Genomic DNA, 11,732 nt, shown 5'->3' with positions numbered 1-11,732 from the left:
AATCAGGCTCTGAGAGTAAACTATTTAGGTTATGTGGTTTGACTTGAGATTAAAATCCATGCATGTCAGAGTTGGGTCATTCAAATTTCAATTAAAACACAAAACAAAACAAAAAACAGTCTACTCACCTCTTGTGGCATCCCATGCAGATACTTTTGGTTTTGTCCAAGTGTAAAGAAAACCCTTTGATTTCGGCCTCCACCCCAATGCAATGAATTTAAATTGTTGTGCTCACAGTTTTGAATAACCAAATTTACAAATTCAATTTGACTTTCCAGAGTCAAGGTTTACATTACTCTCAAATTCACAGACATCACTGTTAACATTTTTTATTTGAACTTCTTTCTACCAGAGGAAATAGTCCCTATAAATGTTCACAGTGAGTTCTGTGGATCTTATAAACAGCTGGGTGGCAAAATGATGAGGGAGCCAAACTCTTTTAAATCAAATCAAATCAGTCGAGTCCTTACTATGTTTCAATTACAGTAGAGACTGGACACTGAAAACCCTACACAATTAATCTCAAATGTTCCATGGTTCTGAAAGAATGAACAATATCATCACAGTTCATAAAAAGATAGCTTTATTGCACAAGGTGTTGAGTACTCTTTTTCTGTTTTTGTTTGTTTTCATAGAAAAGAAAATGTAGAGTTAAACACAAGCAATTGCAAATTGAAGCAACGTTTCCCCATAAAAGTTTAAGGAACAACCTCTGCATTTTTAAAATGTTTTAATTAACCCCCTTTTAAATTGTTCAATTCACCATTCCCCTGTTTTCTTTTATAACCAGCAAAATTTTCAGAACATGCAATGCTGCTGTCCTCCCCCCAAAAAGTGGAATAATAAAAAAAAAGGCAAACTCTAAATCAAGCAACCAGTGACAAATTAAAAAAAGGAAACAAAACCAAAAAACATAAAAACAAACAAAACAAAACAAATTCAAAAAGGAGACAATGCAACCAAATGTCCTGTAAAAGAAGAAATCAATATTGTTAACTATGCATGGTCCACTCTGGCATGTTTCAACTGGTCCATAAATCAAGATAAAGCAGTGTGTATAATTCTATAGTTTTTCATTACGTCTTCTTCTGTTTCATTACAATAACTTCAGTTCATAGTTTACATTGTGCCCTGGTTTCTAGTGAAGATGTCGAAAATAGTACTCATTTATACAAAACACTTTCCTATGTACACAAGTCTTCTAGTATGGAGTAGAAATCATGTTGTATAGGTGGGCAAAAGGGTACAGTGAGAGGGGGAGATCTGATTGGTTGGGCAGATGTGGAAAAGGTTGGGGAAATAGCACATGTGAAGTTGGCCTTACGAAAACAGACTGAGTCAGTTTGAAAGTATGTTGTTGAACTTCAAGGAAAAATCCACCTGAACCACTAATCCATCACTTAAACACTGTAAATCATCACAACATTGCAGATCACTGGTCAAATGTTAAGATAAGCTGCAGCTATTATATTCAATGAGAAAAAAAATAACTGTACTGTAAAACGTTGATGTGAGTTTGAGTCTTTTACCATCTTGATTTTCTTTTCTGCTAAAATAGTGAAATAACAAAAAGCTGAAATGTATAACATTGTTATTATACGTTATATTTGATGCTTTAGTGCTTTTTCATTTTTATATATACATTTTTATATATAATATATATATATATATATTGCAATGAATAATAATGCATTACTCATGCATTCTTCACAAAGTCAATAAATATTCGATGATTAATTACATTATGGTTAGAAATTTCATTACTGTAGCAATATGGTTTGCAGTTTGCCTTGAAAGCAACTAATCAATTTTAGATTTTAATACAATAACAGATTATTATTTTACAGCCACATATAATTTTAAATTAGACCAAAATGGGTCTATATCTGTTATTATTTATGTCCGCCTAAATCATATGTCCTGGAAAACAGTCCAGGATTCAGGATTGATCGAAGGCCCAAATAACCCACAAAGTACTTAAATACAACAAAATGTATATTACACTTAAAAAGTATCAGGGTGGAAATTTCCTTAAAGACAGACATTACATTTACTTTGAACAAACTGGCAGTAGATCAGTCTTTTCCAGTAGAAGCAACTTCACTTAAGAACTGGGGAAAGCAGGTTGGACAGGAGTTTATTTCATCACTCCATCCAATATCCATACAACTGGAGTCAGGAAGATGTTTAGGTTGCTAAAACAGGCCTGCCCCATTCCAAAACTCGTGTTTTTTTGAAAACAAGTATTTGCATAACTTGAAACATAAAGGCCAAAATGAAAGGCATCATGACCATCAACAGCGGAAAGCAAAATTAATTTCTCTCCTGTGTAGTTTTAAAATAAAAGGGAACATGAATACTTTACTGTATGGTATGTTTATTGGCCCTGCAGTCCTGGAGTTTGGGGAGGACTTGCTATGACACAGATAAGAAACAGAAATACTTGTTGGTCGGTTTGTCTTCATTAACTATAGTCCGGTAATGGCATTGAGTTTGTGAACACACCTTTGGAAGGTACAATACAACATATTACAATAGGCTCACTTACTGTATAGGCTGTCCTTGTTTTACTGTTTTCTTTTTCAACACCACACTTTCTGCACTGAGCCATAGACCACAGTTAACCAGCGACACAATCTCACACTATAATTTGACTTTACTGTGCTTGTCCTTTCAGCCGCTACCTGCTGCACAGGCGGTGCAGCCGGAACATTTACAAAATCACAAGGGGGGTCGTTGTATCATTCCTCAAACCTCAGTTTCACCATTTAACTTTCTTTCACACCGCTTCCTTTCTCTCCGAGATGTCCTGTCCATGGTTGTGCTACCCGTGTAAGCCTCCCTCATCTTTTTCTTCTTTCCTTCTTGCAGTTTTTCACTCTGAGCGATTGTCTTGTGATCTTTTATATATATTTTCAATTAGAACGGCTTCTATATTTCTCTGCTTTTTTCAATATTCATATATTTGCTATATATTTGAATAGAAATATATATGTACATACTTTTGAAAACAAACATATATCATATCTTTTTATTTTTTCTATTGCGAGAGCCCTGATGTTACGTTTTACCATTGCAAAACATTTGGAGCAACTCTTTTTTTGGAACGATCTTTGTTATGGGATTAAGCTTTGGGAGAAGAAATGGGAAAAGGAAAAAAAACAAAAAGTTAACATATACAGTACTATTTATAAAGCTAAAATCAATTTCAGTGAGGCGAAGGGACTTGAAAACATATCTTTTAGGTTTAAAGACCACTTATTTTTGAAGAGAAATTGTATCTCTCTGCTGTGTAACCCCCTCCCTGTTTCCCTAATACAACTGCAAATTCTATTAACACTTGATCTCTCTGTCTATAATCTCAAAGTCATTGTCCGTTCATAAATTCAAGATCACTTCATACAAATATGATTTTTCCTGTATACATCTCTATAAATTTGCTGTATGTTTGCAACTTGTTTCTCCATTCAAGTTGTCATTGAATGTCAAACAGCATTTCTGCCTGTCTGTGCATATTAGACCTCTTCTCTCAGTCAGTCTGTATCTTTAACTAGCCTGTATGCTAGCAGTAGGTCACAGTGACACTGTATGGATATGATGGGGGACTGGATGGGTAGAGGTGAAAGGTGGGGAAGGATAGAAAGGGATAAAGGTGAAGGTAAAACGAGTTAAACAAAAGAATGATGGTATTGTGGCACCATGATGAATCATAAAAGGGTCTCTTCCTTCTTTATTCTGAGGGCGTGAAAGAGAGAAAAGGAGAAAGAAAGGAACTCTTTCTTATCATCTGTAATCGCTCTCTTCAGTATTTCTCATTTCCTAAGCTCAATCACACTTAGCAAAACAAAGTTCAAATGCTGGACCAAATTAGGATCATAGCATTTACATCGTCAGCATCATCATCGTTACTGTCCCCGAATCCCCTTTCACAGGTACAAAATGAACAATGGGGGGGAGGGGATTCAGTTTTGACACAGACGTCTGCCCCAGAGGTCAGCATACAGATTGATTTTTAAAAAGGTCCACTGTTGGTGTGTGCCTGCCACATGTATACATATATATATTTACACATATACACCCACACGCACACACACGCAGGCTTGTGAAGGTTTCTGTTACTTGGATCCATTCTAACTTTTTCTTAGTGCACATGAGATTATATTTTCATCATCAGAAAAATAAACAGAAAAACTGATGAAAACAAACAAAAAAAAAGGTTTGGATTCATCTTTCACTTGGTGATGCTTGACTTTTTTTTTTTTTTTGTATCTCCTCTGCTTTGAGTCTGTTTATAAAAGCATCAATTAAGACCACTATGCTGTGTCATCCATTGCATGTATAAGAAAATTCCCCATGTGTCAAAACTGGTATTGAGACGACAGTCTTTCCACTGCCTCTAATGTATGAATCCATGATGGAGTAACCTCTCAGAGCCAGTGTAACACCAAGGTTTGGTGGTTTATGCATACAGTAAAAGCATCCTGCCATGGCACAATGCTGTGATATGAGCTCTTCTTCCATCAGAGACCAGAAAAGAAAACATATTTAAAAACCTAAAAACCTTAACACACATCTGTGTGAAAGTCAAGTGACCTGGTTCATTCTACGACTGTCTTGATCCAGAAGACAAGACAGTGCACGTGGAAAGCATTTTGTGCATAAGTACAGTGTCCTTACCAGAAAATGAAAATATGAAGTGAACAGATAAATCATTTATGTTTTGGCAAGTGATTTCCAGGGTGATGAAATAAGAGATAGAGAAAGATGACACAATAATAATAGAAAGCAATCAGGCAGAAAGAAAGGCAAACCCCTGTGCTGTGGAGACCCAACTCTGACCCCTTCATACAGTAGTGTCGATGGGAACCCAACCAGCCCCCTGCAGCCTGGCACAGCACAGGCACTGACGGGTCAGCTGTGCATGTGTATGTTCCTCACCCCACTTTTCCATAGAGGCTCCAGGCAAGCGCTGGCTTGACCAGCATTCTATAAAGAGTTACAATGACAGGCCGCAGTGATGGCAGGCTACACCAGTGTGTAGGACTTAGAGTAGGCCCCAGCCCCTCCATCCCTCTGCTTCTGTAGTCTGCCTAAGCCCGAGGAGCTGCTCTCCAGGAGAGAGTCTCTGGATCCTCCCATCTTGGAGGAGGATGAGGAGGCACCTCCAGGGGTCCCTCCTGTGGCCCCTACTGCCCCACCTCCACCGGAGGATGATGATGCTCCAGCAGCTGCAGCGGTAGCAGCAGCAGCTGCCGCTGCGCTCTGGGCCACTGAGGCAGAGGAGCCTGGCATGGTGAGAGTCCTCTGGGGAAGTGTAGAGCTGCTAGAGCTAGCAGACGCCCCTCCACTCCCACTACCTCCACCACCGCCTCCTGTTGCTCCTCCAGAGGAAGCCCCAGAGGAAGTGAGGTTGGACAGGCCAGAGTGGCCCATGGTTAGGGCCTGCTGCTTTGCAGAGTCCATAGTCACATGACGGCCCTGGGTGTGGTATGCCCGCTGGGCCAGGCCACGAATAGAGGCTTCACGTGGTGGAACCACTGGACATGGGTCATGATGCTCCGACTGCTTTCGGAAGAAGGGATCTGACTTCATGTAGAGGGGTAGGTTGCAGTAGTCACCTAGAAGGGAAAAGTTGAATTTAAAGTAACTGCCAAAGCCTATTCATAGTATATAGTAATATTAATAGTGCTGCACACTATGAATACTTTCAATGCTTATTTATCGAAAACCGCTGACTGCACTGCACTCAACTAGCAACATCACTGGTATTTTTGCACACTATGTATATATGACTCATCACACAGAAACCTTACTTCCCCTGCAAAATTAGTTGTGTATATTGTTTTTGAGCATTTGTTGATTAAACATTTACTTGGTGAAAAATAACATTAAAAAAATGTATGCCTTTCAACAGCCACTCACTCTTGGCGCGATGTGGAATGGGCACAGCTACATTCTTGCCACGGTCATAGTCCTGGGGTTTGGGTGGCGAGGCAGTGAAACGGCAGATACCAGGCTCTGACGGTGTGCTCATGGACGTCATGCTGTCTGCATTGTCATTGGTACCTGTGGTCATCTGGTCAGATGAGCTGTCAGAGATAAAGCATTCTGTAATCTCAAATTTGGCATGTTGCAGGTGTTCCTCCAGCTTGGCGTGCTCGTATGCTCTTGCCAACTCCTCGTAGGTGGAGGAGGCGCTCTCAGTCGACACCATGCTGTTGCGACCCTTATCTATTGGAAGAAAGAGGAAAGAAAATGAAGGTGAGCAGATCTGATTATTCTCCTCCACATTTGAAAAATAGCCTTTCTTAACTGTGCGTGCTAAGGGCTGTAAGTGTCATTTCACCAATGTGCCAACCTGTGTCCTGTGAGAGGCTGGCACTGTAGCTGTCACTCTCTGTGACAGTGATGCCATGCTGGGAGCCAACTGTGCGCCAGTCTGAGGTCAGAGTGCGGGCTGGTGTGGAGGCCTGGCATTTGGTCAGAGTCCACTGACTGGAGTAGCGGTTCCTGATGCTGTGGGCTGACTTAACACTCTTCCTCGACACTGGGTCTGATGGTAAATGGACGAAGACTTAAGAAGGGTGCACAGAGGCCGCTTAAAGCCAGGAAAATGAACAAACATCTGCAAGACATCAGGCTTAGGCCACAATGGACTTTAACAGATCAATGAAAAAACAAAAGGTCATCTGGAAAGACACGATGAATTCATGATTATTCCTGGCATTTGGTAAAAAATAAAGGAAAGAAATAGAAATGAGGGAACTTTACACTATTTATGCTTACACCATGTATCTACTGTACTGTTGTCGGTGAAAAAACAATACTGCTTCAGTTAGTCTAAACCTTTGCTGACAAAGTACACAGCGAGGAGAGAGACAGCACTTACTGGTTCCAGGTCTGATGTCTGACATGTCAATCAAAGGACCGGTGTTCTGGATGAGGGCGGGGTGATGAACAGACACACCTGTGCAGAAGCTCTGAGGGTTCCCTGTTTGGTTGAATTCTGTGTCCGTCACAGGGATGGTGGCCTTGTCCTCACCTGTTCACAGACAGAATGAATATGACAGAAAAGCAACTAGTGTAGGTTAAAAGACAAAACTGACAAAAGTGTAATGCCTACCAATGCTTTCGCAACACATTTTACATAAAGATCATTTGATCTGACGCTCATGCGCAGATACATGAGCCGAACACACGCACGCACACACGCACAAAAATGCACTCTCTCTCTCTTCCTCTCACCGATTTGCTTGATGCCTTCTTTGTCTTCAATGAGCAGCTGCACTCTGGGGATGTCGATGTGTAACCGTGGGCCCTGAGGAGGGCCCTTCACTGGGGTGTCAAAGCTGCGGTTGTTTTTACTAATCCAGAGATACAAGACAAGCACACACACACAAACATTCACGTTTTTTGAGAAAATGCAAAATGCAGATTTGTGAAATGGATTTTGAGTTGCACTAAATAATTTTGTGAAAGGGACTAGGAAATAGCTGTCTTACCTGATCAGCATCTCTGCCAGGCTTTTGGCATCTAGAGAGAGGAGAGAACATAACAAATTATTTTTTCCTGACACACAAATCAATCTTTTAAAATAAATGCAACTCTGGAGACTACATTCAAGATTCTCTCTGAAGTCTGCTTCTGCTTCAGGAATCTCTCTGAAGACTGCTTTGTTCTTCTTGCCAATTCATTCCTAAAACTTGTCTCCTCTCCTTTTACTTCAACTCTCACCTCTTAGTCTCTTCAGCCTCTTCTCTTTGCGCTTCTTGCGAATGATGAAGAGTAGCGCAACACCCAGAGTGACCAAGATCACAGGACAGCCTATAGAAAATAGCTTCTTGACATCATCGTTCTTTTCTAGCGGGGATTTGATTGGCGGGATTGTGCCTGCACAAACAGAGATTAGTTACCGCTTCATCGCAACATTTTTTCAAGGTACCCAGTTTAATGAAAAAGAGTCCTCTACTCACTGCCATCATAGTCCAGTGTTGCAAACTGGGAGCTTTGGTTGCCACAGCCAGCGCTGTTACATGCTTTCATCTTCAACTCATACCAGGTGGCCTCTCGCAGCTCTGCCAGGAACACATCTGTGGTGGCGTTGGTACGTACACTCTGCCATGTCCATGTACCTGCAACAAATAAGCAACGTCCCATCTAATCTCTCTTCTTTTCTTACTGTTTTTTCAAACAAGTTACCTAAATACTAGCAATGCTTTTCTTTGTTTCACATGCTTGATTTAACTGATCATTTTTTCTGTTTGTTTTGTTTGTGCAATAATCAGCAACCACTGCAATGACCCACCTTTTGGTCTAAACTCTAGCGTGACAGCGCTGATTGGACAGCCTCCACTGGCCCAACCCTGCAGGTTGAGGCGGGCGTGGCTGGAGTTGATGTGGGTAAAAACTGGCTGATCCTTATTGAACTGGGGTTCTGTAAAAGAGGCAACATCATGACACATGGTTCAGATTACTATAAAAAAAAAAAAAGACACATGCTGTGCAAAGAGACAGGTAACTGGGGAATATAAGACATCATAACTGATAATAGAAAATAACTGCCATCTGTGATACAAGGCAGGTTGATTTTATAATTAAGTTTTCTCATTCAAATATGGAGATTGTGGAGAAGGAAAATGTGTTCTTAAACAATGAATGACTATAGTTATAATTTTAATCAAAATTGAGCATTGAAGTTCCCAGAACGACACACTGCAAAAAAAGACAGAAATCCTTTATTAGCCATTGTGAGTACAGTAAATAATGATGCACAAAGAGGTCGTGTTTAATCCTTTTTGTAAAGACAGGAACTATTTTTATATATTTTTATCTCCAATTTCAAAACTGCATAGATATGAGGGCTCAAGTTTTTATGGATTCTCATGTTGTTAATATTGCTGGATGAATGCTAAATATTCAAAGCTTCATTGTTGGCTGCCCCACAGAGACATTTCACATGTGGCTTATTTTCTGAATACTAAAATCCGTCACTCAGACTACTGCTCAACACCTATTCTGTCACACAAAGGCAATGTTCACTTCTCCTTTGTGAAAATGTGTATTTTATGTACATTTTTCACCTTTATAAACCAACACTAATTTCCTTCATCCACCATTCCAGGCTTCTCACCTCGCCCGTGGGTTTTTGCCTCGATGATCTCACTGATGCGTCCGGCTCCAACGCTGTTCTTGGCGGCCAGCTTTACTTTATACCAGGTGCCACAGCGCAGGTTGTCCAATTTGAAGGAGCGCTCACTAGAACTGATAAAAACATCTTTCCACTCCTCTGTGTTGTCTACAGAGTATTGCAGCACAAAACCTGTAAACACACAAAGAAAGACACAATATATATATATATATATATATATTTTTTTTTTTTTTTGCTATATTACATTATTCTTTCTTTTTCATGGTTAAGATGAAGATCTCTTTTTGTACCAAACCCACCAAACTTTATGACATTGATACCGCTACTGTCCACTAGATGGCAGTGTCAGACTGTACTTCTCTGGCCCAGATAGGCCCCCGATTGGAGGACAGTGTAGCTGCTCCATCTATGCTGCCATTAGTTACCTACAAACCCCAAGACTAGGATGGCGCTGACTGAGCATCTATGCAAATGAGTTCATGCAATATGGTGACTGTTTTTTATAATCAGCTGCCTCAGAGAGCCAACTCCCTCCTGCTCTGAGACACTTTCCATCTAATCCTCCATCTCTGTCTGTCTTTCCTTCTGTTGGTAAATAATTATGTATATATGAATGTCTCTCTCTCTGTGCTTTCTTTGTACTCTTTGCACCATCCTTTGTTTCTCCCTCTCTCTCTAACAGATGGTACGATAGAGTCAAAAACATTAGAAGGGTTAACATGTGCAGATCCTGCGGTGTTTGTTTATAAGTTTTATCGTCACCCTCTGTCTACCACAGAACAGAAGAGAACACAACAGACTCACTCTGATTCTCCAGGATTACTAACCTACATCATCTGTTTATTTACTACTACTTACTTCTACACAAGCTCCAAAAAGGCTACATAACCAGCAGAGACTTTTTTTTTTTTTTTTTTAATGATAACATGCTAACATGTTTCATCTGCAAAGGAATAGTCTGCAGATGCCACTGCAGTAGTAACACAAAATTGATGCTTGATGGCATCAAGCATCTATGGCAAACTTCAGCTTTACATACTGCTGACACTGTGCAGATGGCTTCACAGACACACAGCCGTTCTGGTATACATACAAGATACACACACAGGCTTCATCGGTGTATGAGGCAGTGGATGATGTATACAAATAGTGATTTGGTGGTCCATCATTATTTGAATACAAAGCTGCATCACAGTTTATATTACTTCCTGCCTCCATGGATGTAATGCATGCAAAGTAGTGTCTTTCTCTGGGCTTTCCTGGCAGTGTGCTGAATCACATGAATAACACAAAAATATTATATTGTTACAGCTTTTGACGGCTTTAAATTACACTTCTCCGAATGGACCAAAGAATTTTTTTTTGAATGTGATCTCATGAAAGTGTCTTCACTGTTTTTGCGGCCATTTCTTTGTAATGACATATGCAAACCAAAACTCTCTGTGGGTCCAGTTGTGTCTTCAGCTATTACATCAAAATCACCACATGCCTGGTGCTTAATAAGTCTCATATTGGTTTAAAGAGCAAGGAGGAGTCAGACGGATGACCCTGCAACATCCTCATACTGACCAAACAACGAGAACAAAGAAGAGAAACCGACATTGCATTTGCACGTGTGGCCATTAAGGCACACACCATATCCATCTTCACACAGAAATCAGCAACAATCAGATAATCACACAGACACATAGACACGGGGAAGCATAAAACCAGGACACCAGTCAATAAAGTAAAGGATTAGTGTGCACACTAACAATGTGAAAGGCAAAATGGAGAGAAAAGACAGACAGAGGGTGAACTAAGATCAGAGGTCAGAGGGAAATCTTTTCCGTTCATTCACATTGAACTTGAAAAAAATCCTGTATAGTGGTCACCTTTATACACATGAGCTACAGACAAGGAGAAAGAGATGTGAGTGTACAGGAGGACAGACGGAAATACATCTTCATTGTGCAGGGCTACCTACCTCTGATAGAGCTGCCTCCGTTGTCTCCTGGTATCCAGGCCAGAGTGATGGAAGAGGTGGAGGTGGTGGAGACAGTTAGACGAGGCTGATCTGGAGGGACTGAGCAAGAACACGCAGAGTAAACCACTCAATAATACTTGCTCTTGCTGTATTATAGTAAAATGTTTCTTCTTTTTAAGTGGGAAAATATAAAAATATATAATTATTATGAATGTAAACACTAATTTGGGCAAGGTGATAGTGGTGAGTTACAAATGGCATTTTCCTACCTTGTACCAAAAGGTTGACTATAATAGTGTCAAAGCCCAGGGTGTTGGTGGCTGTGCAGGTGTAGTAACCAGAATCTTCAGCTTTGACAGAGCGCAGCACCAATGTCCCATTGGCCAGAATGAGACGCTGTCCATCTAGAGACACTGGGATGGCTGTGTCCTCACTAACAGGAATCAAGGAGAGAGAATCATGAGAGGAGAATGTAAGACTTATTTTACTGCATATTATGTTCGAACATTTTTTTTTTTTTTTTGTTACTCGACAGGAGGCTGAAAAATCACCCAAGGACATGAGGTTAACATTAAGGTGAAGTTTACAATCCAGTCAGCATCTGGGTTTGTGTTAGAG

At 40.4% G+C, this 11,732-nt stretch overlaps 1 protein-coding gene across 1 annotated transcript in view; it reads right to left on the bottom strand.

Annotated features, from left to right (window-relative positions):
* Positions 1-566: 566 nt before the first annotated feature.
* The window catches only part of dscaml1 (Down syndrome cell adhesion molecule like 1), a 99,759-nt gene continuing 88,593 nt past the window's right edge, over positions 567-11,732 (bottom strand). Inside the window, exons 24-35 of the mRNA XM_087174332.1 lie at positions 11,384-11,547; positions 11,115-11,213; positions 9,131-9,319; positions 8,306-8,434; positions 7,974-8,132; positions 7,735-7,890; positions 7,503-7,533; positions 7,246-7,364; positions 6,890-7,042; positions 6,359-6,553; positions 5,923-6,231; positions 567-5,618 (exon numbers count right to left, since the gene is read on the bottom strand). Of these exons, the coding sequence (XP_087030458.1) occupies positions 5,026-5,618; positions 5,923-6,231; positions 6,359-6,553; positions 6,890-7,042; positions 7,246-7,364; positions 7,503-7,533; positions 7,735-7,890; positions 7,974-8,132; positions 8,306-8,434; positions 9,131-9,319; positions 11,115-11,213; positions 11,384-11,547 (2,296 nt within the window). The 3' untranslated portion in view covers positions 567-5,025. The remainder of the gene's footprint in view (positions 5,619-5,922; positions 6,232-6,358; positions 6,554-6,889; positions 7,043-7,245; positions 7,365-7,502; positions 7,534-7,734; positions 7,891-7,973; positions 8,133-8,305; positions 8,435-9,130; positions 9,320-11,114; positions 11,214-11,383; positions 11,548-11,732) is intronic.

This window comes from Seriola lalandi, unplaced genomic scaffold, assembly GCF_002814215.2.
Source record: "Seriola lalandi dorsalis isolate HSWRI2012SDOR001 ecotype SW California unplaced genomic scaffold, Sedor1 jcf7180002054338, whole genome shotgun sequence".
In the NCBI taxonomy this organism is placed as follows: domain Eukaryota; kingdom Metazoa; phylum Chordata; class Actinopteri; order Carangiformes; family Carangidae; genus Seriola; species Seriola lalandi.
The sequence above is the reverse complement of the archived record's forward strand: the minus strand, read 5'-3'. Positions and strand labels throughout refer to the sequence as shown.